At 43.1% G+C, this 27,501-nt stretch overlaps 4 protein-coding genes across 4 annotated transcripts; 3 read left to right on the forward strand and 1 right to left on the reverse strand.

Moving 5' to 3' along the window:
* The first annotated feature begins 307 nt into the window (after positions 1–307).
* On the forward strand, positions 308–9,409 carry ccdc28b (coiled-coil domain containing 28B). Its single transcript, XM_088932224.1, has 6 exons — positions 308–717; positions 2,705–2,890; positions 3,913–4,082; positions 4,748–4,902; positions 6,123–6,145; positions 6,571–9,409. Exons 2-6 carry the CDS (start codon positions 2,724–2,726, stop codon positions 6,623–6,625), a joined length of 570 nt encoding a protein of 189 aa, XP_088788350.1. The 5' UTR covers positions 308–717; positions 2,705–2,723; the 3' UTR covers positions 6,626–9,409.
* A 1,160-nt stretch (positions 9,410–10,569) lies between these two features.
* Positions 10,570–13,591, forward strand: iqcc (IQ motif containing C). The gene is made up of 4 exons (XM_088932641.1): positions 10,570–10,612; positions 10,974–11,117; positions 12,202–12,627; positions 13,459–13,591. Exons 1-4 carry the CDS (start codon positions 10,571–10,573, stop codon positions 13,492–13,494), a joined length of 648 nt encoding a protein of 215 aa, XP_088788767.1. The 5' UTR covers position 10,570; the 3' UTR covers positions 13,495–13,591.
* Positions 13,592–15,092: 1,501 nt separating this feature from the next.
* dcdc2b (doublecortin domain containing 2B) lies at positions 15,093–25,071 on the forward strand. The gene is made up of 11 exons (XM_088932803.1): positions 15,093–15,372; positions 16,030–16,081; positions 20,165–20,235; positions 20,601–20,732; positions 21,438–21,581; positions 22,099–22,138; positions 22,423–22,491; positions 22,572–22,758; positions 23,064–23,167; positions 23,882–23,941; positions 24,029–25,071. The coding sequence occupies exons 1-11, from the start codon at positions 15,098–15,100 to the stop codon at positions 24,149–24,151; spliced, it is 1,257 nt and encodes a 418-aa protein (XP_088788929.1). The 5' UTR covers positions 15,093–15,097; the 3' UTR covers positions 24,152–25,071.
* tmem234 (transmembrane protein 234) lies at positions 24,667–27,495 on the reverse strand. The gene is made up of 5 exons (XM_088932802.1): positions 27,421–27,495; positions 26,895–27,046; positions 26,556–26,622; positions 26,232–26,324; positions 24,667–25,483 (listed from the first exon to the last, which is right to left on the reverse strand). Exons 1-5 carry the CDS (start codon positions 27,431–27,433, stop codon positions 25,392–25,394), a joined length of 417 nt encoding a protein of 138 aa, XP_088788928.1. The 5' UTR covers positions 27,434–27,495; the 3' UTR covers positions 24,667–25,391.
* Between the last annotated feature and the right edge of the window lie 6 nt (positions 27,496–27,501).

Below are 27,501 nucleotides of genomic sequence, written 5' to 3' on the forward strand. Positions count from 1 at the left end.
CTCCGCCGGGGGGAACCGTCTGCTTCATCTGCATTCACCCGGCGTGTGCCTTCCGCGGTGCCAGGCGACGAGGCTGCGCTTGGCACACACCTGCTGGGGCACCGCCAGCCTGCATAGAAAGAAGAGGTCCCGCTGTGTAGCTGTACATCCGCCGAGATTCGGGGGGGTTTCTCCTCGGGGCACAGGAATGCTCGACTGGGTTTCTCACAGGCCTTTATTCCTAAATGCACTTTCGAAAGAGGCCGTGAAACTGGATTACCTGCTGCCCGGGGGCACGGGGTTATTTTGATTCTGCTTTTCTCCCTGAGGGCTCTTCGGGGAAAACTCTCCCTCTCTCTCTCTCCGTGCTACTTAATCTTTCGATTTAGTTCAATTGGGATTTCTCTCATTATTGATCAGAAACGTGCTCACCGCGGCTCCTCCGCGGAGATGTGAACTAAAACGCGTTTGTTCTGCTTTATTCTGGGGATTTGAAGGTGGAGACGCGGGGAAGGAGACGCGGTGCGTTGTCCCTTTAAATGCAAACGAGACCTTTCCCTGACGCCGGGCGGTGGGGTTTTGTTCGGGCTCAGATCTGAATGAGCGGCTCGGCGTGTCCGCAAATTGCGCGTTGAATTGGGGTCAGAATTTCAGACTCTAACGTCAGATTATATAAAGCCTCGTCCGAGCGAGACCACCTCAGTTTCCTGATTTTTTTTTTCTGCGCCCGTCTTTACGGTAAGGAGCGAAGCATTTCCGTCCGCTGCTTGGGAGAATTTGTCTGATGTGACTGAACAGCATTGCTGGCGGTCTTTCAGAGCGTGTTATCATCATCATTATTTACGCAACTTCAGTAACATCCAGACTGTACCAGACTGATTTGCACATTTGAGTGATTCAGTTTCTTAAAATGTTGCATTTTATGAATCCAAATTTCTAATTTCAGCTAAAAGGATAGTCCAGATAACCTTTTCTTAGTTTAAAGCCTCAATATTGACAGTGCTCAAAGGAATTATGCAGCTATAAATAGCTTTACACGCTGCGGTTATTATTTTCGTGATTTCTGCTGTCTTTGTGAGGAAATACATTTTACGAGCATAAAAATAATGGAAATGTGGTCGACTGCCATTGCTATTGTAAAATAAACTATTTTTTATCATTCAGAAAGGCATGCAGTGGTGCTTACTGTTATTGAAAATCGTTTTTCGTTAACACACGGATAGAATATTCATTCCTATTGTAATATGAAGGAGCTGTAAATTGTAAACTGTAAATTGTGAGTCTTTGTTAATTGGTTTGTAAAATTGACGCTTTTAATGTGTTTTGATTTCACTCCACACAAGTGGCCCACATACGAATCAGGTTTATTATTAGTGAATTGAATCGGAGAGAAACCAGACTGCACCATGCTTAAAGGGACAGATCTGAGGCCCGGGCTCGACTACATTTGTGGTTTAAAATGTAGTTCTGCTCGGGTTTCAACATCGGTTTACTGAAGCGGCTGCTCGTGTTGTTTTTAGGTTCTGCTTATATAGACCAGATCTGTTTTTACCCTTTAGAGCTACAGGTTCCGTGCGAGGCATCGTTTATAATCTCCAACACTGCTTATATTAATTCAATTTAAAAATCAGGAGATACATTAATCAAAAGTATATTGTTAGGGTTAGGGTCATATGATTTTTTTTTAAATTAACTTTCCTTTGATTCGCAAGTCGTTTGAGGAGATCAGAAGATTTTTTATTAACATAATAATAGAGCTTATTATTTGAACTCGGTGACACCGTCAGAACCTTCCACACAGCTAAAGGCCCGGCAGACATATCCTGCATTAACATCAGCACATCATGATCTCATTTAATACTTGCACTTGGCATAAAATATACATGCAGACAGTTATCCATATAAAATGCTTGTTTTGCGCTTCAAATCATGAAAAGTACGAAGGAAGAGTCCGGGTGGAACCTTATACTGCTCAAGTTGATGTTTTTGTGTGTTAAGACTTGATGGTCAGCATACCACAGCACTCTTTTTGACCAGGGTGTACTAGATGGGGCAGCACAGTGGTGCAGGGGTCAGCATTGCTGCCACACAGCACAGGAGCCCTGGGATCACTTCCTGGGGTGCTGTCTGCGTGGAGTTTGCATGTTCTCCCCACGTTCCCGTGGGTTTCCTCCCACAGTCCAATGACATGCTGGTGGGTTAATTGGCTTCTTTCTGGGAGTGAGCATGTGTCTGCGTGTCCTGTGATGGACTGCTGTCCCGTTCAGGGTCTGTCCTGCCTTGCACCCGTTTCCTGCTGGGACTGTCTCTGGCTTCCTCGCAAGCCTGAATCAGGAGAAGCAGTTCGAAACTGGATGGATGGATGTTTACTAGGCTTGGTAAACAGTGTGCTGGGGGGAAAATTCCATCAGGACTGTATTCCTCCCAGTTTGCTGGGAGGGTAGTGTGGCCGAGCATGGGTCCGAATCCCACCGCTGCCCAGTTTCTTCCTGTTAACAGGCTGAAGTAGTTCAGGTGGGCAGCTGCGTCAGCATGCGTAGGCTGAAAAGGAACAAGTAAAGGTTTATTTCCTGATGAAAAGGGAAGAAGAAAAACGTAATGTTCCATCAGCTCCACAGCCGAAACGTTGTGTTTCCTTTCTTCTGTTTTCCGTGTCACGCCTCCCCCCTCCCCCAAGCCGAGATCCTGCCCCCATGCAGTGACTGAGCCCCCTTCTCCAGTACAGGCCTCCTCCCTGCCCGCAGATGGAGGACAAGAGGAAGAAGAGGAGCCCCAAGGTGTCCCTGGTGCAGCCCCCCCCGCCGCCTCCCGTCAACCCCCGCAAGCTCTCCGTGCCCGCCAGCAGGAGCGCCACCTTCTCCCTGGGCCTGCCGCAGCCGCCCTCGCCCAGACCTCGGGGCAAGTTCAAGAGGTCAGTGTGCCGGCCGGGACTCAGCAGGTTTACACAGCCCCGCTGGAGCCTTTGGAGAGAACAGGAGGAACTGCTGGAGATTTCAGAGTTTAGAGTTGGGAGCTCTTAAGTGCAGTTCGGGAGGGATGACGATGACAGCCAAACCACTTTCGCCTCACTGTTCTAGATTGAAATTATTTCTGACGTCTCGATTTCTCGTTAGTTATGTATACGCCTATTTCACATGTCTTACACACGCCTCCTGCAGGCCTTCTCCCCCCGCGCAGCTCCCTCTTGGTTCACCCCTCGGTCTGCATGAGGGTCCCCCCTCGTCCTGCGGCTGAGTAGGTTAAGCCAAATATCTAACATCAGGTGCCATTCCTCCTGAGGTTTTCCTCACAGGTGAATTCGTAGTGTGTGAAAATTGAAATTGTGTACGCACCCACATCTACAGTATGAACAGTGGCAGAAAGATATATCTTGTACCTAAATGAAGCATGTGCAATAATCTAGGTATAAAAGTACTAAACTACAAATAGTTCAAGTAGGGAGCTGCTTCAGCATGTGTAGGCTGCACAGAAACAAGTTAAGGTTTATTCTATGCTGAAAAAAAAAAAGAGAGAAGAAAACTAAACTATAAATAATAAAGGGTTATTCACCTTCACCTTCTCCAGGTTGACCCGAAGAAACATTGTGCTTCTTTTCTTCTCTTTTCAGCAGGGAATAAACCTTTACTTTTTCCTTTGCAGCCTGCGCATGCTAACGCAGCCACCTACTGTACTATAAATAATATCTACATTTAAAAGCTTATCAAATCATCACTGATCCTAGGAAGTTGTTGGCGAGATGGCACGACACTTAGCAAACAAATCCAGTGTGCAATACGCGCATCTGTGACCATGGGGTGTTCTCTGGAGAATCCCGCCTTGCGTGAGGGAGAACGGCGGTTTGCTGCAGACGGGCTCCTGAACCTCAGTGGTCCGAGGGACAGGGCGGCGAGCGTCAGTGAGAGCTGAGTCCCGGATCTGCCCTGTGCCCTGCAGGTCGCACAGGGAGAAGGCTCGCGCCCCCCCGGCCGCCGGCCCCGGTAAAGTGGCCCAGTCGTCCCCCCTGCAGCACTCCTTCCTCACTGACGTGTCCGACGTGCGGGAGATGGAGGGCGGCCTCCTGAACCTGCTCAACGACTTCCACTCGGGCAAGCTGCAGGCTTTCGGTGAGTCCTTCACGCCGGCGCTGGGGGAGCGACTTCGGGCACCTGAATGCTTTTTAGATTTGTTTCCGTCACCTCACAGATCTCCTCCCTGTGGTCTGGAAAGAGCCGGTCTGCGTCAGTCAGGAGTGACGTGGCCCGATCCAGGAAACCCCCAGTCCGGCAGGCGGCGTAACACAGATCATCTGTGAGATGAGAGCAGCGCAGCGGCACAGGGGTTATTACTGCAGCCTCACAGCGCTGGGACCCTGGGGTGCTGTCTGCATGGAGTGTGTATGTTCTCCCCATGTTCGTGTGGCTTTCCTCAGGGTGCTCCGGTTTCCTCCCACTGCTGGTGGGTTATTTGGCTTGGGGGAGAATTGGCCCTGGTGTGAGTGTGTGTGTCTGCCCGTCCGGGGTGTACCCAGCCTGGCGCCCGTTCCCTGCAGGAGTAGGCTCCGGCTCCCCAGCCACCCTGGGCTGGATGAAGTGGTTAGAAAATGGATGGATTTGTGCAGTGAAGTCATATAAAGAGCCTCTGGGATTAAATCATGTGCACCCGGCAACCTTCAGAACCAGTTACCTGCCCTGTCGCGTACAAACACGTCGGCGTTAAGGCTGACGGCTCATCGCCTCGGAAACCAGGCTGGGAAAGGTGTGTCCAGAGTCCTCCTCTCTCTCTTCCCCAGGGAAGGTGTGCTCGTTCGAGCAGCTGGAGCACGTGCGCGAGATGCAGGAGAAGCTGGCCCGCCTGCACTTCAGCCTGGACAGCCACGTGGAGGAGCTCTCAGAGGACCAGAAGAAATCCGCCTCCGACCACAACCTGGAGCACCTGCTGTGCAACGTAGGTTTCCCAGATAGTCTCGCACGGGCATGCCGCTGGGGGGCTGTCGGCTCCAGACTTCCACTCCTGTTCCCCTTTCCCGCGGCGCGTACCGTCATGAATAAGATTGTCAGACTTGTCCAAAGTGCGGGTCTGCTTGGCTGAGAGCTGCCAGGGACGGGTGGGCTGGGGTCCACCTGCATTTCCTAGGAGGGCCAGAAGATGGCACCTGCTGTGAGGTTGCACTCTTAGTCCAGCTCCAGCTCCTCCAATTGGTGCAAACTCTCCTGTAAAGCGCCGTGGAGCTGGCAGCTTGTCCGATGATGAAATCTTTAACTGAATTATGGGTACCCTGTGATAGGGTTATAATGAGTTCTTACCTGTCAAGTTTTAAGTTGGTTGAAATACCCCATCAGGCTTGCTTTGTAAAGCCGTGATAGTCTATCCACAGACATACCTTATTGAAATTGAAGGATTACATCTATGTAGAAATGGCTGCTGAGAACTAGAAGGATTAAAATGAATGTTTTAAGTAGGACTTTCAATATGTAGTGTAGAGGGGTTAGGTAAAGCCACTTTAATGTCAACAGACCCATTAAAGAGGCATCTACCACTCTTTAAAACTCTCACACCTGAAGAGCTGGGAGATGCTGTAAAATTTGAATTGATCTGAAGTCCAGCAGTCCTGAAATCATCTGTTTTTCACCCATACTGGGCTGACTGAGCTCTCTAAAATCTTACGCTGCTTTCATTAGAGAATCGAATTTAGCACTGTCATTTGGAAAAGAAGTCACCTTCTTATCAATGTCAGCAAATCATTTTTTTAGGTCTTCCATTAAAAACTAGTTATAATTTGACCTTCAAGGGCTGAAATTGCCTGATCCTGATTTATTTTTAAAAGGGAAGCTCACAACTTGGACAAGTTTATTTTAAAAAGCTGCTTCTCCTTTTCAGAGAAAAGATTTCCATTATCTCAGATGAGCAGGAAATTAATACCTAGTAACTGCAGAGCCCTGGTTTATAAAGGGATTCTGCAGAGGTTCCAAAACAGATGAATCATTGTCTTAAATATTCCTAGAAGTCACATTATGTGGGGGAGATGATCACACCTACTGCAGTATTGTTTCAGAATTCACTCGAGTGTTTTATTAAATGATGTGTTGTACTTGGAGATATTGTAGTGACACTGTCTTAAGTTGTGTAATGTGTATCAGTCAGCGTTGTGGGTTTTTTTCTTACAGCTGGAGGAACTCAGCAACTCCATGTATCCTTCAAAGCCTGACATTTTCTCTTCCCACACTGAGTGGCTTCTGGGTTTGACATACTCTGTCATATAGCTCATTTTACCTTGACTAATTTAAAGCAGCTGGGTAGAACTCAAAAGGTCTCTTATTATACTGTTTTTAAAGTGGTCAGATTTAAATATTGCAAAAGATAATGTCAGCATGTCAGAGCTATTTTTGCAAAACACTTCCTTATAAAAAACAGATTACCGGTATCTAATGATATCTATTCACTGTAGCACTGTTTGCTTTTTGTGGTGTAGTTAGAGTAGAACAGCTTGAATTTATAATCACCTCTACTTCTTTATTCCAGCACTCTCTGGTCTTACCCTCTCCTGGAATGGGTAACGTTCCTCAGTACTTTCTTTTAAAATCCCTGTATTTTCCTTCACCAAAATGTTTACAGACAGAAATTACATTTAGCAGAAAACCAAGAGCTCCCTAAGACACCTGCTTCATGAAGAGGAGCCCCAGTGAGGAAGACTGAGGGCTAAAAGGAGCAAGAGGAACTTCCAAGGGGAAGAGAGTGACTTGTGTGAAGGGACGTTGTGTGAGCATGGCAATCTGCTGTAGCAAGGTATAAAATGGATTGTGTAGGGCAGGTCATCGATCAAGCACAGATCCACTCTAAGCAAGCTGTGAGGTATTTTGCATTATACAAATTTCACAGTTCAGATGTTCAGTTCGCAGTATATTCATATTTCGGGTGATTTAAAAATAATTACTTTGAGGCAGCCCGCTAAGCTTTTTACAGTCAGTAGAGCACAAGCACAAGACAATCTTGCCAGTGTGACTGTTGTCAAACAATGAGAGACTTCAGGTGATTATTTACTATCCCTACTTTTTTAAAAAGAAGTTTGTGATCCATTGCCTTTCTGTCAGTGATTTCCAACTGTGATGTCTTAAGCACTAGTCATCCTGCTCATCTCCATCCATTTCCAACTGTTTCTTCTTTTCCTCAGGAGCAAATGAGTGTAGAAATAAGGGCTCATTCTGAAAAGAAGCCGTTTTTTTTCTAAAGTATGAACTCCATGTCACTTCACAACCTAAGATTTTGTAACTTGTGCAGGGTGAGACTGTTTGGTCACGTAATCACTACGCTAGAGAAACTATTTTTTTCCAGGATTGCTTTGCAGACACTCAGCCTCTGTAGTTGTCTGTATGCTTGATTGGAATAATTAGGTGCATGACTAAAAAAGCTGTGCTGTCGACACTGTTTCAATTGATTATCTTTACCTACTGAGTCCTTAAAATGGTGTTTGAATCTTGAAAGAGAATGTTTCGTAAACGTATGTATTTTAAATGTTGTATGCAAATTTTTGTTTGAAAACGGCAAAACTGTTGTTTAGGATTTGAGTAAATGAAGATGTGCATGCCTGAATTGGGCCTAGAGACGGCACGTGTTGTTTGGAAGCACAAAACAATTTTGAGGTGCTAAATTTAAAGAGTACAGTGGGCATAAAAGGAAATGAGAGTCTGAAAAACCAGAGCTGGAAGATTAGTGCGTTTTCATGGGCCAATTTTGTTTGACCAGCGTAGCAGGAATTATATTCTATTTTTTTTATTTCTGGGCACCACTGTATCATTATGATGATGATAACTGATGATGATGATGATTATTATTATTATTAGCCTTTCAACAGCTCTGCAAAAGCTTTACAGCTAAGCTTTGATGCTGGAGATCACACTGGCAGTCCTGGCCTGTTGGATATGGTGTCAATTTTGCTTTTCTGTGTGGACTACAATATTGATTTCGCCTGACTATTTTTAGTCATATTAAAGGAGACTTCCAAAGCCATTCGGGTTTAATAGCAAGAGCACCAATAAAACAGCAGTGCTAAAAAGTACTGTCATGTAGCAATTATAACAGCAAACATAGTTCCAGAGCAGATAACTACAGATCTTTAGAGCTTTATTCAAAGGCACAATGTGGCAGAGAATGGCAACTGATTTTCTTTTTCTTGAACTGGATCTCAGGCCAGCTTCTGACAAATTAAGTTGTCTGCACAATCTAACGCCTGTTCCTTCCTCCTTCCTGAGGGGGGGGGGTGTAGGTAGCTGTTTCTGCTAAGACATCTCACACCAAGCATTGTACTTGTGATGAGGCTCAAACAAGCCCTATTACATGTGCAGATCTGTTGTTGATTCATAGAATGTGTGCTATTTAAAAATTGATTGATATTTGAATGCAATTACACAAATGTAGCAACCGCACAAACAGTATAAATTTAAAATTGTTCCCTTTAGCTCTATGCTATCAAACAGCTTAGGGACATGTAGCCACATACAGTCTGGAAAACTAGCCTACAGAAATGGCTACCTACAGATATGAAACACAAGCATACTCAAACAGCAATCTTAATGCATGTGATATGCTAAGTAAATCCACACTGACAATGAATAAGACCTTATACTCATGTTCATCAAGCCTCAGAAGATGACTGTTCATTTATGATTATGGTATTTGTAGAAATTGTTAAGGGGAAATATTTGCAGCCCTGTACTATATTGCTATGTACTGGAAAACATTTTAAATTTATCCCTTAAATTACTGTGCAGAATGATCTACGAAGTTGTTTTTGCTTCAGCTCAAACGCCACTCCTCATTTTATGAATGCCATTGCAAGTTTATAGTGCAGATTTACTAAGAGAAAATAATCCCATATTAGTTTCACTTAAAACATTTCGGGAAAATACCCCCTTTTGATTTTTTGGAGTTAAGAAAAATGGTGAGTTCTTCAATGGCATCCCATTACTCTTTAACCGTGACAAGGAAATTCTCACGTGTGGAAAGATTAAGTAGTTATGCAGATAGCCATCTTAAATGGGATTATAGCCATAGTTTGAGCTTTGTCGAGTAAATAAAGGCAGCTAGGATGTTAAAAGGTGTTTTGAAGTTTTAATGTCTGCTGAAAAATTAAGAGTAGACTTCAGAATTAGACAGCAAAGGTGCTAAGTGTTTTTGTGGTATTTTCAAGGGAACCTTCAGCAAGCCAAGAGGTTTCAGGTATCTATTTCTTATATAATGTTTGAGGTTTCTAGTAGCCCATTTGTATGTTATTACTGTAATAAAATTGCATCGATCATAATTTTGCTGCCAGTAGTCATTTGAAAAACATAATTATTGTGCACTAATTGTTGGCATTCATTGTCATTTTGGGTCATATATGTTATACTAAACTGTATTTTCTAGATTGAATGGATTTTGTATTAACTTTAATTTAGAAATAAATAAAATAACGGTATATTCACATTTTCTTTCTTTTCATTTAATCTAATGTTTGGTATAGGAAAAGTGCATTAATTTTGTTTCTAAAAATGTGCTTAATGTTAAGCGTCCTGCAGGTCGAACTGTGAAGGAGCTGTAATTCAACAAACCTGCCACCAGAGGCCGCCAAAGACTAGGTCAGGAATCAGGATTTGCGGAAGATTATTTATTCCCATTATACATAAGCAAAATAAAATGTGAATAAGAAACCTTCAGTTAAATACAGTGAACCATTTTGTTTAAATGTGTCTCTTCCCATCATGGATGATACACCTGCAGTGTCCTTAACTCTCGCATTGGTGATCATTATCTTGTTAAAGACAGAATTTGAAACTGCTTTTAACCTGTAAGGCTATCCATAGCTGTGCCCTTGTATTTCATGTTATTTATTCATTATGTTCAAAGGAAAGAAAAGAATTTTCTAGGCAATTGGGTGGTAACATATGCCTGCAGCACAGTTATAAAATACAACATCATTATTTTACTCCGACTTCCTTCTTGGATCACTTCAAAGGCCTTGCAGCGCGTTTCGATTGAAAAGAGTAAATGGCCAGTTGTTGGTTCGGTCTTCGCTGAATTCCAGGTCATTTAACTGTAAATCTTGAAACTGGGACATTTTGAGACGGAATAACTGTTAACAATTTTAATAAAGGTGGGTGGGAGAATTATTAAAGTGTATTAACACATGACACTAAACATAAAATTATCGCTACAGCGACAAGCGACAATATCTCCCCATGATCTACCCGTCTGCTCCAGTGTCTTTTGACACTAAACCGTAAATGTATGAGGAGGGGTTCAAGGATATTACATGATACTGGGATTTGTCTTCTAAGGATATTCCCAAGCGATTCCTCATTATGCTCAATTTGGGCAAATAAAGTGGATTATGTAGCAGAATTCATATATATAAGAACACAATGTAACCTACAATTAAACTGCAGCAAATTACAAATCACCAATAACAGAGATATATACACACGTAGCACACCTTTTTGTTTTTTTATGTCAAGCACAAATATCAGAAGTACAATACATGGCCTAATTCTTTTCTGACAGCGACGGCCTGTTGCCAGCCGGAAGTTTAGCCCGTTTCTAAGGAAGTTGCTACGATGTGATTTCCTGCGGACCGTTTGAAATGGAGAATCCGGAGTTGGAGCGGCGCTTGACAGTGTTTCAGGTGTGACCAACACTGTGTTGTCTTTCTGTTATTAGGCTCTTCTTATAGTCAAGCTTTTTTCTTCTGTGTGCCTCTTCGCTGAAAAATAATTTCAGATAAATCGCCTGATAGTTTCAGGTAATCGACAGGTTCTTTTTAAAGATTTGCGACGACGTCTCTATTAACTTTGTAGAGCCAGTATCCGAAAAAGAAATGTCACTGTCTCTCACGGTTGAAGTTAGACGAGACAGAGTAAACCACATTATGTCGTCCTTTATTTGTGTCCTTTAAGCTCTGCACGTTGAAGAGAGCCAGAGCTAGACGAAATCGGCAATTCTGTTAAAAAACCGCCAGGTAATTTGGGGTTGTTTCTCTGTAACAGGCACTCATCCGCGGGTTCCTCGTCCGGCGACACTTCTCCAGTTTGCGGGGTGATTATGAAGACATTGTCAGAGAGATAGATGGAGATTTGAGCCATCTAGAATGGCATGGGAACCTTATACCTGTCCCTGGTTTCTCATATGAGGTGGGTAAACTGTGCTTGTGCATGAATTGGTATTGCTTTTCCATGAAGATAAAATTATTCATCTCCGAAGTACTCCCATTTGATATTAAGTTTTGATATTAATAAGTCGATGTGGTTTTGTGATTGTATGTGCAGACATAGTTCATAAGCTCTTTCTTCTGTTTTTTTTCTTTAGCCGAGTTCCTCATCACAGGCTAATTTATTTAGATGTTCTATTGTGGGCATAGTTTTAGATCTGCTTTCATCTCCTTAAGACATTGAATGGGATTCATAACTGGTATCTCTCATTCAAGTGTGTTGCCTGAAATATAAGCATCTAGCCCTCAGAAAAATCTGCTCATTTTGGCAATGTTTAACACGTGTGTCTTTTCTCCAGAGTTCATCTCCACCTCAGAGTTTTTTACTCAGATATAACGGTGAACAAGCTGGGGAGACACTGCTTGAAGTTCAGTAAACTGACACCTTTGAACTGGAATGAATATTAGCAGGCCGTGTTCCCTATGCTATAAATAATGTTTCTGTTAGGCTTGATAGAATGTCACCAAACATCATTATATAAAATTACAAACTGTTTTCCCATCCTCGAGTCAGCACCGTGGTTAGATTTTTAAAAATTTGTTAAAATTTAAAATATTTTTTTTCTTTTCGTTTCTTACAATTTTAAAAGCCTGACTCATCACCCCTCTCCTGTAGTCAAGCTGGTATTTATTTTTGTTTTATTATTATTATTTCTTACACTTATATGGCGCTTTACTGGACACACCTCTCAAAGTGCTTTAAAGGAAACGGGGACTCTCCTCCTCCACCACCACCTGGATGATGTGATGGCAGTACACTTGCCACACACCAGCTATCACTGGGGAGGAGAAGGGAGTAATGAAGCCAGTTCATAGATGTTCTGGCTCCTCAGTTCTCTAAGCCCACTGTACTACAAGTGGGAAGTTATCAAGGTCCTGAAGCAGGAGCAGGAGGTTGCTCTGTGTGTGTCTTGACCCAGCAGTGTTCTCCAGGTGCTGTTCCCGATGAGTCTCCGGCATCTAGTTCAGACAGAGGCCTCCTCAACCACAGTGGCTTTCTCTCACAGAAAGGTGCTGGGCCCAGAAGCCAGGACGGTCCAGCTGCAGGCCCGCCTGGGGCAGAACCTGGCTCTGGGAGCCGCGGGAACGAGCCGGGCCCAGCGATTGAAGTGCTGCAGCCCGAGAGAGACACGTCCGGGACGCAGGAACGGCAGGCCCCGGACGATCCCGCTGCCCCCGCCCCCACCGCGGAGACCTGCAGGGAAGCGCGGCAGCACAGCGAGGCGAGAGCCGGCCCGCAGGCGGACAGCACGGGCCGGCCCGCAGGCTGGGAGGACGGGAGACAGTCAGGGAGTCGGACCGATGCCACAGCCACGTGGGACCGGCTGCAGAGGAAGGAGATGCCCATGACTCGTGAGGGCTTGCGGCTCTACAGGAACAACCTGGCGATGGAGCTGCTGTGGCTGCAGCAGGCGATAGCCAGTCGGAAAAAAGTGAGTAGTTCTGCAAAGGATGTGTCATGACCTTTGAAGAAAGATGTAGGATGTGAAAAAGGGGTAAACTGATTTCTTTCTGCACAAAGACGACGTCTCGTGACACAAGACATTCCAGGTGCTTAAGCACCTTAAAGTTCTGGCAGGGATGGGAGTTAACTGATAAAGAGATTCCAAGTGCAAGATAGAGACCCCCTAACTAAGGAAAGATAAAACCGGCCATTCAAAGTGGCCAAGGTCTTGGGAATGTCCAAACACAGGTGACCTCCCCCCATTACCATGGTAACAATTAGCGTCAGAAAGGGCTGAAGATTGCTATATAAACTGGAAGTTTTGTACCTATAATACTTTGATCTTTTTGTTCCTTGCATGCAATAAATTCAGTTGTTTAAACTTCATCTTGGGATCCAGAACTTATTTGTCTGTTACAACACCTTAAATGCACATTTCCTCCATTGTTGGTATAGAAGAGAAGTAAACAGATTGCTGGTGCCACATTTTACTGTACTTTTAAGTTCTGTCAAATGCTAAAAATGATAAGTAGATGTGCTTTAAAGTCGCTTATATTTTATTCATTTTATTTAGAATCTTTATCCAACATTTTTAGATTTTACTATATATATTTGCATTATAGATATATAATTTATTAAATTCAAATTTTCATAAATTATTCTTTTAAAAAACTTTATCTTAATGATAGACAGTCAGGCTTTTTCTTTTTAATACTACTGCTCCCTTGATTATCTACATATTTATATTGCATTCAATTCCATAATTGAAGACAAAAGCTAAACTAAGTTGATCTTCATTTGTTTTATTCAATTCTTTTAGTATCTGGTCCTGAAGCAGAGACTGGGAACGCCGTAACCATGAACAATGAAGGTCACTTGTTGATCTACGGACAGACTGATTACTCGGAGAGAATTCAGGAGCTTCAGTGCTGTGGAAAACTGTGGCATAAGACAGTTCAGATTTGGGGAGATGTTCCTTCTATGTGGCTTTTGTTTCCCCAGAGAGAAAGTTCATGGTTTTCAAAGCCAGTGAGATGTTCAAGAGCACTTGGCTCAATTGTCTCAGGCTTCTCAGACCACCTCGTTAGATACTAGATGGGATATACTTACAGCTGACACAAAGCTGGAAAAAGAAATGTACGCCTTTTTAAGTGACCAGTGAGTACAAAGCCTAAAAGGAAAGTAACTTAACGCAAAGTGTAATACTGCATTTGTACCATTAGCCTTACACACCCAGAGCTTTATGTGTTGAGGTTAATCTTGTGATTTAATGATGTACTGTAAGCATGTTTTGTTGTACTGTTTTTTTTTAGAGTTCATTAGCAAATGTTCTGTAAATAATTTTAAAACATTTTCAAATGCCACTTCATGATACCTGCACTTTCACTTAATGTAAGTCATACGGCTTCATATTTTGTTGAAAATAATAAAATTGTTTATTTTTCCAGTAGATCTTAGTTGTTGTATTATTGGGTTCATAGTTGGATTATTTACAGTCTGCTCTCCCTGCTCTTACAAAAGTAATGAGCATTTGTGAACCTGTGCGTTGCTATTGTCAATCGTATTCCATATTTGCTTTCTTAAATATGCCTTTCACTGATATCTCTGTAACAGCAGACATGTTTTATTCTGTATCTTTACAATGTTGACAAAGCCTTTGTGTTGTGCAGTTTCTGATTGAAAATTATTTTGTTTACTGTGCTTCATGCACATAAACAGCCAGATGCATTCTCTGTTGCATGTTAACAAAATCCTCTACTGCATAGGGATCAGCTGCCCTTCTGGGAGGTGTTGGCTAATAGGATCCATATCGTTTCTCATTTGCTGGCTTAATGTTCATTACGAGCAGCACAGTTTTCTTAGTCACAGCTAAATCGTCACACAGTTTCCTCATCTAGAATAGAGTTACACACAAAGGTCTTTTGTAGGATTTAATTGTTTTTGAGTTTCAAGTAAGCCTCTTTTCAAAACGCTTTTTTTTAACTCATATTTCCTTCTGGTTTATTTGCTTTTACAGCCCCTGGAGTTCAGCCATTTGTCCTGCTTGTTTTGTCCAGTGGCACATAATTGTCAGCCGCTGGCCGGGGTGAAAGAGGCGGCTTTGTGTTTTAGGAGGCCGCATTGCCACACAGAAAAATAGAGTGAGGTGTGGAGATTATCTTATTGACTTAGCCTTGAGGAGGTTGTGTGTGGTGTTGGTGACTCGGCCTCCAAATACTGCCTTCGCTGTGCTTGCTGCCATAGCAACCAGGAAATACTCACAGCACAGCACAGTCCTGTACTACAGACCAGGCAGCAGAGCCCAGGGAACCAGAAACCTAGAAAGGTGTTTGCTACTAGAAATCTAATTCCTCTGTTCCGTCTTTGTTTTAGCATTCATACCCGGAAAGTAATAGCCGGATTTTGTCGGAGTGCCTGTGAAACTGCAAGGTGGGGAGTGAGGGGGGTGGGAGACGAAAATGACCTCCAACGGGACTGTGCTCCCACTGGCTAAGAACGTGGTGGTGTACAAGAACGGGGACCCGTTCTTCAACGGCAGGAAGCTGGTGGTGAACCAGAAGCAGTTCCTGACCTTCGAGTCGTTTCTGAACGAGGTGACCCACAGCATCCAGGCCCCGGCAGCGGTGAGGACCCTCTACACGCCCCGGGACGGCCATCGGGTCCGCGAGCTCCAGGACCTGCAGAACGGCAGTCAGTACGTGGCCGCGGGCTTCGAGAAGTTCAAGAGGCTGGAGTGAGTACCACGCCGCGTTTAACAGGCTTTCTCACTGAAAACATTGTGAAGGTGCTTGGCTCTAAATGCTTTTCTTAAGGAACCTGTAATCTGAGACTTCTTAGTCCAAAGTGACATCCAGGACGCTCCTGGGATATCTCCCTGAAGATTAAATATTATTAAACTTGGACCATGCTGCAGCCTAAGTGGTCATCTTGTTTTCGTTATACGGATTAATTAGAATGCTTCTGATTTCTTTCCATCTTCCGGGGGTCGTAGAAAATGAAGGAAGGGAGCTGAATGAAAATGCATTATAGAAAGTGAAGGAAACCTTATCTAAGAGGGTTAAGGAGGAAAGAAAGGTCCGACTCCCACTATGAATTATAAAGTACGTGGAAAATCAAATATGTGACCATCTGAAAACTATAATGTTCAAGGTTATTTATTTCTAATTTTATTTAGTTTTTTTTTTATCTTACCGCTGACCTTACAAATTTGCCATTCAGGTATAATAAGGTACCTGTCCAGATCCTGAAGGTAAAGCTGGAAACAACCGACACTGGGGAGAGCACTTGTTACTTTATTTAACACTTTCATTACGCATTTGTGTACCTGCGTTGTAGCTTAATGATTAGTTGTAGGAGAGATGTTTTTAACGTGTTTCTCTTTCATTTGTAGCTATTTGAACCCAGGGTCTAAAAAGCCAGTAAAGAGAAGTGAGGAGATACAGGTAAGCGTTTTTATAAGGTGAAACTGAGGACGTTACTTATTAATCTCAGTGCAGTCAGTGATTGCGAAGATAAATAGCAGACTGGAATTCCCTGCATGTGGTCAATGTACAGCCTTGAAATGGGTGGTTTGGCTGGAAGCAGTACATGTGTTGTCCATTGCTATGCCTTGATCAGCCAAGTAGAAAATGGAGTTTTTAGGTCTGTCATACTCACGTAGCACTAATGGGAGTGGTCTTTTGGTCCATTTATATTGAAAAAGAGCCATTTTCAAGGACAGCGGCCCTTAAAACAATTCAAAACATACAGTGAGATTGACCCTAACAGGATGGGAATGTAGCACACAAATTTTTTAATCCAAAAAGAGAAACGAACATTCATTACAGTGATATGATGAAATCTCGCAAAATACAGATGCTTAGGCATTAATTTTAGGTCAATGCTACGAACACGTGCCTGTTTCTGTCAGTATTAATAGATTAGGATTAAGGATGAAATGTTTTATGGAATTCCACTTGTAACCATGGCCGAGATCAAATTAAAACTTTGACTCTTCTGCCAATCTTTGCGTGTACACATCTGGAGTTCTGTTTGCTGGTAGGATTTCTTTACTTAGATTAAGATGCCAGGAATTGTAGAGTTTAGAATTTGTGACTGACGGGTGGGGAAAAGGTTCTTGACTTGATTCGGGCCTAAGGGTATAACATTACTGGTGAAAAGAAAAAGTTGTTCATCGGGATTTTTCAAACCAATAGCTTTCTATACCAAGGTACACAGCATTAGCCTTGCTGTCGCCTTGTATTATTAAGACTTGAGAAAAAAACACCAAGCAGAGTTCACCAAGCAAGGTCTCAGGACATTGTTGTGAGATGCTGCCGACTGAAAAATACGTTAATTTAATTTATAGCAAAAGAAAAGAAAGAAATTTCTGAATGTGGCCAATGTGCACCTTTGAAACGGTTAATGTAGGGAGAGATCTTGCAGAAATGTTGTTGAGAATTTTTAGTTGAACAGTTTAGCTGAACCATTTTTATGAGAAACTGCCATCCCATTATTGATAGTAATCTATTGTAGCTGTAGTTCACCATCCTATTGAGAATCTTCTTCGGTCTGACAAAGAAGTAGCTCATGTTATTAGTTTTTCCATATGGGCAGACCGTCAGGAGTATTGTGTTTGTCTGAAAACATGCCGCAGAGAGATTTCATTTAAAACAGGCACGCATATGCTTTGGAATGACCTTCTCCTCACAGCTCGCTGTTCGGTCACAGATTCCTGACGCTTCCATATGCTAGAGACAGATGCGAAATTAATCACGGACGTTTCAGCAACAGCTGCTGGAGATCAAGCTCATTTGTCTCTTGTGTCGTATTTTTGCGCAAGGCTGTCTCATTCCTTGTCTACTCTGTCACTACTTCTTTTATAAAGGAATGTTTGTGTGGCATGTTGCCTGAAGTAAAGATGGCAAAAAGTGACCTGGAAGATTAATATGATTGGGGGCTTTGTAAGACAATGTAAAGCAGTTTATTAAATTTGAAGATGCATCAGCAACAGCTCTGTATATCCAGCCACCACACTCTCTGATTTCTGTTCCTCCAGGATTGCTCTGGGGGTCTTGGCTTGGTATGAATAAGGAGTGTCTGAATTAGGCTGCAATTCTGTGCAATTCTGAGAAAAACAGCTCCTCACAGGACTCTCTGGTTCTGGTGTCACTTGGTGTCATTACGGATGGCTGCTTTTAAAGAATCAGATATTCACAACTTAATTAAAATTAGGAGTGAAACCACAAGAAGAATGGGAGCTGAGAGCGCAGAAGACATTTCTTCTGGCACCTCTTCAGCCGTTAGTATGCATGTGATTTGAACGTTAGCCCAGACTTGAAAGGATTGCAGTAGCTCAGATGATGTCTCTCACAGAGCCTCCTGCCCTGTGTGACTCACACCTGTGTTCCAGGTAACATTCCTGGGAGCTCTTCAGACCTCAGTTATCACACTTTGATTTCCATGCAGCCTCATGGTGTCCTAAATTACAGCAGACACTTAATCTGGATCAGTTTCTCTGGGGAACGCCCTGCATATTGTTAGGTTTCCTTAGTTTCAGTGTCGTTGTCAGTTGCGTTGTTTCACACAGGAAGTTTTGGTGTGGGAGTTGGAGGTTGTGGCCACCCAGGGTTGAGGTGTGTCAGTCTTGGCCACAGCAAGGAGAAACCGTTACCCGTAATGAAAGACTGCAGGCACCGAACACGCGTGACCTACCTGGCAAGAGGGAGGCGTGGCAGAGCAGCCGTGGGAAAAACTACTGGCCAGAACACAGAAGTCATTGGAGAAGGTCGACGTGGCAACCGAGGGCTTGGTCGCCCAGGCAACGGCCCCACGGCCGCACAGGCAGGTCCCCCTGACAGGAGAGGACAGCAGGAGGCTGGAGGGCACTGTGTTGCTGGGGCGAAGCTCACTGTGGGAGCTGCAGTGGAGATCAGCCCCGAGCAGCACAGACCGAAGAGCAGCCATTCTTTCAGGAGAACAAAACTAAGGCTGCGCTGATTATTAGAGAGCTATGCATGCCCAGACTTGTTTGAGCCCATACCTACACCTCTTGTGTTTGAGGTAAACACTGTGGTCCAGCTCCTTCAATCAAAGTGGCAACATTGTTTTTAACTGTTGTGCATGTAAACAGTGCAAAGTTACAAAGGGGTTTTCTTTTCCTCTGGCAGTGTGTTTTTTAGGTTTCATCACTGTTCTAACCCAGTGTTTCCCGTGTGCTGTAGTGTGCTGTGCAATCGGAAGAGATCATGTTTAAAGAGAGTGGATCAGGAACTAGCTCTGTTCAGCAATTAACTCAGTATTAAACAGTTCTGTTCCTTAAAGCCCTAGTTTCAAGTGATAAAAAATAAAATAATAATATTGTAATGAAACAAGTGAAGCCAAAGTAACTTTACAATTGCTTTGAATCTGGGACCCCTACATCTCAGCAAACATCCCTTTGCATTGAAGCTGGAAATGTTGACACTACCCAGATGTTTCTCATTTTATCTGTGATATTGTGTATTGTGTTATTGCCAGCAGCTTGTCTGCTTATACCTGCGACTCGCACCTGGCAGCCCACTGAAGCTCAGCAGGTGTGAGCCTGGTCAGTACCTGGATGGGAGACCTCCTGGGAAAGCTCAGGTTGCTGCTGGAAGAGGTGTTAGTGGGGCAGTAGGAGGCGCTCACCCTGAGGTCTGTGTGGATCCTAATGCCCCAATATAGTGACAGGGACAGTATATATTGTAAAAAAGGCGCCGACCTTCAGATAAGACGTAAGACCGAATTCCTGACTCTCTGTGCTCATTAAAAATCCCAGGGGGTTTCTCAAAAAGAGTAGGGGTGTTACCCCTGTGACCTGGCCAAACTTGTCCCTGGCCTTTAGCAATCATAATAATATTTCCCATCTATGAACTGGCTTCATTACTGTCTTATCCCCCCTACTGATAGCTGATGTGTCATGTGTACTGCTGTCACATCACCCAGGTGGGGCTGCACATGGGTGGTGGTGGAGGGAAGTCCCCATTAGCTGTATAGCACTTTGAGTGGAGTGTCCAGAAAAGTGCTATGTAAGTGTAAGAGTATGATTATTATCTGGATTCTTTAAGACACTTCGTAACAATATTTTTTTGCGATATTAATGCTGATTAGTAGCACTCTCTTTTCCTGTGTTTAAAGATCAACTCCAGTGACTAGTGCTCTAAGAGTTAAGTTGCTGTTCAGGTTTAGCATAGACCCGGGCAGACCTGTATTTTAACTGAAAGTAGTAGACTTTATGCCACATGGCCATCCAACCTTTTCCCTGCTATTTCATCCAAAATCACAGGGCACACAAACACACACACACTCACATCAGGGCCAGCTTCCATTTTTAAAAGGTTTTGGTTTTTGCTTACTTAGCCTTTGCACACTTAATTCTGATAGTCTTGTGTGACTTATCATCCTTTAGCACTCCTATTTCATGTAATCAATAAATGTGTATTGTCCTTTGGAATTTAAATGTATGCACGGACTCTGGTTGTGAGCTCCCTTTGGCTTCAATGGGGTTCACATTTCTTCTGTTGCAGGTAAGAACAGTCTACCGACTGAATGTGTCTGCAAAATGGAGAAAGACTATACACATGCCATCTGTCATACAGTAAGTGATCTGAAGGTCTGAAATACCTACACTCAAGTTAGATTTGTGTGTTTACTGCCTTGTCAATAGTGGTTGTCGAAATAATATGGCGGTTTTCCTGTTGCAATGCAGCTGTGGCTCCTGGGATGACTGACCCTGTCGTGAGTGCGTGCTTGTGCTTGTCTGTGTCTGTCCTTCGATGGACTGCTGTCCATCCAGGGTGAATCCCACCTTGTGCCTGTTGCATGCTGGGATAGGCTCCAGCTACCCCACGATCCTGTATTGGATTATGCAGTTTGAAAACGGATGGATTGTGTTTCCTTAGGAGCCCGTCAATGAAGAAACCAAGGTAAGCTAATAATCTGCTGTTTTTTTCCCCTTCACAGCGTGTTTCGAAACGGGGATCTCCTGTGCCCCCCATTCCGGCTAATTATTCCCAAGAACATGCTTCAGGACTGGGAGAGTATCCTCACCATGCTTACAGAACGAGCCAACCTGAGAACTGGCGCAGTGCGGAGGTCAGGGCGAGGGGCCGGGCAGAGAATGGGAATATGGGTAGCGGTTCCAAAAACAAACCCGACTTAGAGAGAAGTGAGATAGGTCTGTGAAAAGTCAGAAAAGTGAAAATCAGAATAAGATAATGGTGTTCAACACTTTTAAACCAAGAAATTGAATACTGATAAGAAAACAAATCTCAAAACGGGGATTGGGGCACTATACTGTAAAAAAGGCGCCGTCCTTCAGATGAGACGTAAATCTGAGGCCCTGACTCTTTGCGGTCATTACAACTCCCAGGGCGTTTCTTGGAAAGAGAAGGGGAAAAAAGTAGGGGTGTTACCCCAATATCCTGGTCACAGTTTGCCCTGGCCTTTACTAGTCATGGCCTCCTAATAATCCCCATCTCTGAACTGGCTTCATCACTCTGCTCTCCTCCCCACTGAGAGCTGGTGTGTGGGGAGCGGACTGGCGCACTCTGGCTGCCGTCGCATCATCCAGGTGGGGCTGCACACTGGTGGTGGTGGAGGGGATCCCCATTACCTGTAAAGCGCTTTGAGTGGAGCGTCCAGAAAAGCGCTATATAAGTGTAAGGAATTAAATGCCAGCTTTTGATTTTCCTAACACTGTGAGATCTGGGCAGCAGGTGGCGGTGTTCACCAGGTTTTGACTGCTGATCTTGTGTTTTAAACTGCCCTGCTTGGCTGTTGCCCTGTATCCCCCTGCAGACTGTGCACGCTGGAGGGGGACGCTGTGTCCAGTGGCGAGGAGCTGGAGAATGGACAGTACTATGTCGCTGTAGGAAGTGAGAAGTTCAAGAAACTTCCGTATGTGGAGCTCCTGGTGCCCAAGGCTCCATTGCACAACCTCAGGTAGGGAGGACACAGCATAACGAGCTCTGTACTGGGGAATATGAAAATTAAGATTCTGCAGTTGTAGTAGAAATTCCAAGAAAGGGAGATTTCAAGAAAATAACAAAGTCTGTTCCTCATCTTGACATGCAAGGAAACTTAATTCGCTCTGCTCTGAATGCCCCTCAGAGATTTCAAATCAGCGATTGTGCAATTCACCGTAGCACTGAATCAAAGTCCTGTGCAGGGTTAAATGGAAGTACTCCAATTCACCCCGCAATCCTGCACTGTTTCTTGCTTTTTTTGGTCCCAAGAAATAATATGCATGGGCCCACAGTTCTATGAAATGGGGTTGAATAAGAAAGTGTCAGGGTAAGCTGACTTCAAGTGGGAGAATTGCCTTGCCCTTTCAGATAAACGTGCGCTAGCAGAGAGTAAGTGCTGTAGAGGAGGCTAATTGTGTAAGAAAACACTGAGTTACCCTTTCTCTAATGTGTCAGACTGTTTTATTGGATCTTTTTCCATTATTCCTTCTTAGAAGCCATCCAGGAAGGAGATTCTTAACAAAGAAACAGGAGGTAGGCCATCTTTTGTAGAACTTTACATGTTGTAAAAATCTATTATTTTTGCATTGATCTTGAATGCAAAAGGGAAAAACACAATTTGCGGATGAACACAGAAAATGAACTGGTTGCAGTTGCATTAATGAACCCTGAAGACTTTAAAGAAGAGACTAAATTCAATTCAGAATTGGTTTAAAGGTTCTGTTTAAGGCACAGTGAGTACAAGCGTGTTTGTGCAATCAGGATGTTCTGGTGTGTTGAGGGCTGTGCTACTCAAGTCCCACTGTTCGTTCTGCCAGTACAGGAAACCAGTAAGTGTCCCACAGGATGGGTACAGTGACCCTGGCCTGCTGGAATCACCTGGAGAGGTAAAGCCCATTCTCGTGCCTTCTGCGGCCCTGCTCAGTACCCAGGGCCGCCCTGGTCACTCTTCTTCTGCGTGTTGCAGTCGGACGGCCGACGGGTGAAGTCAACGGGGGATGAGACTAACGGGAATGCGGTGGCGCACCGGGCCGTGCGCAGGAAGCCCAGGAAGAACGCCAAGGAAGAAGACTCCATCTTCTATGCCAAACCAGTCAGGGTCAGGAAGAAGAGAACTAACCAACCCAAACCCCCTCCACTGAGGAAGGAAGAAGGCGAGTACCTGTTAATAAGCAAAACAGCCACTGCACACCTGCAGAGTCTCTGGTGTGGATGGATGCTACTGTGTCCTTTCGGTTGTTTGTGATAAATACTACATTGTAAGTTTACAATATACACTTGGCTAAACAATCTGTCAATAGACTGTAATTTTTCTGTAATGTATTTCTTGGCCTTTCTTGCTGGAGGGAAGAGAAAGCAAAGCCATGACTCTAAAACGTGCTCGAGTTAGTTTTACGTCTTCCAAAACGCTTTTGACAAGAGGGGTGACTCACAGAGCACGATGACGGGTGTGTTGCAGAGGAGGAGGGGGTCTTTAAAGGAAGCAGCGTGAGGCGGGAGGTCCAAGGCGCAGCAGAGGTGGCGGAAGACGAGAACACCGCCGTGGAGCTCCCTGTCGACCAGGTACCGCAAGCTACCTCCGCAAACATCCACACGGCCCTCCTTGTCGACAGGCAGGACTTACAAGCGCTGACTCGTATGCTAATCAGAGAAATAAGAGAGGGACATTAAAAACCAATGCTCACGTTGTGTTCTGTAAGAAATGCAATAGGTGAGCCCTGCCATGAACTACGTGACACTTAGCTGTTTAGAGAAGTTGACCATTTGTTTCTGAGGTTTTTAAAAGGATAAGAGGTGATTGGAAAGTTGCTTGCTATAGAGCCGACTTCCATGTACTACAGACTAAGGGGTTTGCTGTAAACTGCAGACTGGAATTTCTTAAATGAGCTCTTTTAGCTTCAATTTCAATTTTTAACACCACAGTAGCTCAGTTGTTGTAATTTTAGTACCACATGGACGAAACACCTCAACTGTAGCAGCAGTGTGTAATAGTGGTCAGGGCTGGACTAGCTGGAAGGCTGTGAGTTCATATTGCAGCTGTTGTACCCGTGAGCTTGGTACTAACTCAGAAAACTCCCAACATGCTCAGCTGTAAATGGGAAGAAAGGTAAGCTGCTTCGATGAGAAACGTCAGCCAAATTAATAGCCTTAAAAATATGATAGCACTTTGGTGCTCAGATTGATGAGACCAAATATTGAAGGCATGCTACTTCGAAAGACTTAAGAAAATAGCCTGCAAGTCTAATCTAATCTCTATTTTCGTTCTGTATTTGTCAGAGAGTAGCAGAAACTGTTGAAGATGAAGTCATAAATGAAAATGATCACCAACAAAATCGGGTAAGGTGTAGATAAAATCTTGAGAAGTCTCAAATCATCACTTTGTTTAACTTTACTAACTAAGGTACTTCTTTTCCTTTGGTTAAGGAGATTACACCTTGGGAAAACAAAGCTGATTCTGTTGCAGAAAATCGTAACTCACAAGATTTAAGCAATGGACAACACACTGGCAGAGCAAGCTACGTGTCTACCCACAGACAAGAGGCTTGAAAAGATCCCCAGTCCCCTGCACACTGCAGAACCTGAAAAGCCTTATCAATACTCTGTGGTACAACACAAGCAATGCAATCTGTGCCTTTTTAAAAGGAAAAGAACCATTTAGGACTCGGCCTTCATTACAAACTGCTGTATTTTTTTACATTTTATATCAGAAAGTAATAAGAAATTAAATATGATATAGAACTGTAAGGACCTTTCGAGAGTAATGTGGCTGCTATTATCAACTTCATCTTGTAATAGAGAAACCATGAACATTAGAACTTGATTTATAATAGCATTACTTTTGTTTTAATGTACAATGTTTGAATAATGCCTATACATTTTAATCTGCCTCCCTGCATGACTAGATGAATTCTGTAGTTCTGATTATGGATATGTGACCATTTTTGTATCTATATTTTGTTTAATGCAAGTCAACATAATGTATATCATTAAAAATTGGAAGTATTTCCTGTTATAACTGTGTAAGTCATAGCATAAAATAATATGATGAAGTATATATATGCTTTTAAAATCACAATTTTCTTCATCATTTTATTGTATGAGTTTTCTTTACCTCTTTATTTTTTTCATGAGCTGCATTTAAAACCAGTCTTACAAAAAGTGTCCAAATTTTATTTTTAAATTGTTAAAATTCACCAGTTATTGAGATTTAGTCTTCCAAAATATGCAACACACATTTTGGTCAGTTGTTTCTACATCACAGTTGAGTAATACTACTCTCTACCCACTATTCAGCCTGGGTGATAACATAACCATAACAAAACATTCTGACACAATGGCTCATATTTGTACAGAGCAAAAAAAACACAGTTCAATATTTATACAATGAAAAGAATGGATAAAGAAAACCTTTAAAGCTGTGTTGATAAATGATGTGAAAAAGGCATTAAAAATTTCTGTTGTTGTAACAAGTAGTCTTCCTTCACTTGGAATTTCCTGAGCAGCAAGAAGTGACTCCTTTGTCAAACTTGCTCAAGTAACAGCTTTTCCTTTTTTTTTATGGTGTCTGGGTTTGATGCTGTACAAGTGGAGAAACTCCACGTCCACATTCAGATCCTCCAGTGCAAGAAAGCAGGACCACACAAAGGCTGGATTCATAAGTTATTATACAGGACTACTTGGTGAATTATAGCATATAGTTCCATATGCAACATTTCAGATTCTTGATCCCATTGGTGTATTATCGATCCATATTATCCTCTTCTTTTCAGACGGCCCGTGATCTATTTTAAGTCTGGTCATTCTGGGTCATCTCACCCACAGAACTCGCCACGCATAACGTAACGCCAATCATAGTGAGAAACATTCCGAAGACAGCTCCTGCCAAAGAAACAGAGTGCAGCTTTCAAGAACCCTCCAAACAGCAGAATCTGGTACAGGCTATCATCCTCCTTGTTTTCAACCTGCTGTGAAAGTGAAAATTTGTCTCTTTAAACTTGGCCCACACCACCTAGTCCTGGCCCACCCATGGACAAGAACAGGAGACTGCACACGTGCTCCCCCAACCAGCCCACCCATCACACTATTACTCTTTTGACAACCAGCAAGATAGCACCTGATAGGACACTTAGCATCAAATGGAGAAGTGATGCGTCTCTCACAGATTTTACTGCATGTAGTATGTATACTGCATGTAGTATGAGTCTTGACAGGAGTTTTAACAAGAGCCTAGTCAGCTAATCTCCACACCCTAAAACTAGCAGTACTGACATTTAACTTCCTTAGCAAGGAGGAAATCATATTTAATTTTAAGACGTCCACATCCTAAAGCTAAACTCATTCAGTCGAGAGGTATTGTTACCTGGCAATAATACCTTTTATTCCTTTCATTCGTAACGTGGTTTTCCTACATATACTTCCAAGTTATCCACCGTCCAAGAAAGAGCCACCACCAAAACCAAAGTAGTAATTGAAAGTTTTCAGATTAGAATTAATCTGGATGGCATGCTAAGATTTTTATTTACAGGGGTGTTTTCTAGATCTTTGGAATACGATTCGCAAAAATCCCCTTCCGGTGTAAGAAAAAAATATTTTTGGTGTTAAAAACAAGCAAAAGGCAATGACTCACGTTTTCCTCCCAACTCTTCACCTAGGAACCTTCCTGTAAGTAGTGTGAACAGGAAGGTGAGAGAGTTGGTTACAGGCACAGCTAGCGACAAATCTGTTGAAAGAGAACAACCGTGGTGATTTAGAGGGTGAAAATGAACAAACCGACAGGACCAGGTAAAATACAGTTAGGCGTAGGGAAAACTTAAAAAATGAAAACATGGGCTATTATAAAAATATTAGCTAAACCACACAAAGCAACATCTTCATTAACTTTTGTGCCTTCGGGGATTTAAAATGACTCGTTGGGTTACTGGAATGTGTTAAATACTCAGATCATACTCACCTGTGGTGGCAAGTGTACAATAATACACTACTGATCCACTTTGATTTAAGAGGAAGGGCACCAAATACTGAAAAAGAAACAGCAAATTAGGAATGGGAAATAAAACCTGGAAGAAAGCAATACGTGTCAGCTTTAAAAAAAATGCATAGTTTACCAATAACACTGAACTGAATTAGTCCCTGCAGCGTCTGTAGCTATAACACAACAGGACTTAACTAGGGGGTCTCGCAGAACTTATTTGACTTGTTGTTTTTAACAGTTAAACTGAAGAGTGATGTCAGCTTCACAAGGTGCTCAGGGCTGGACAAAGCCACGCTTCCACGCTGGCAAAGGGCTCACCTGGACGTTGAGGAACAGAAACTTAATTTCGGCTACGACCTGCCGGACAATGTTGCACTCCTTAACTCTTTCTATGCCCTCAGTACCCTTTTTCAGGAAAGGGTTGGTGCCTCCCCACAGCACAGACACAACACACAGGCACAGCACTTCCGCTGTAAGAAGAAAGGCCAAAACATGGGACAGTAATTGTACTGGTTAATAAAAAAGACTATTGTTCGTACGTGTTCACGTTTCTATGGGAAGCAGGTGAAGTGAGCAGGTCTTTGTCATGAATCCCAGGACCATATAAAATAATATTTCAGTTCTGGAAATTTTATTTGCACAAATAATGTCATTTTCACAATAGTTTATTTACCAGTATGACAACACTATGCCTCTGTCACGGTATCAGCCATGTACTATAATTCGGGTTATAACATCGAACATTTAAAACCAGAACTAATGCATCCTACACCACCTTCTGATAAAATTATTAAATGTACTAAAATTACAACATGATTATTGTTAGGAAATGAAAACGGCTCACCTAAAGATACCATAGCAACTCGCCACACCAAAAAAAAACCTGGCTACGTCACGTGACTCGTCTCTTTTTTCTTCTTCAACT

The sequence above is a fragment of the Atractosteus spatula genome, chromosome 14 (assembly GCF_055471065.1).
Source record: "Atractosteus spatula isolate fAtrSpa1 chromosome 14, fAtrSpa1.hap1, whole genome shotgun sequence".
In the NCBI taxonomy this organism is placed as follows: domain Eukaryota; kingdom Metazoa; phylum Chordata; class Actinopteri; order Semionotiformes; family Lepisosteidae; genus Atractosteus; species Atractosteus spatula.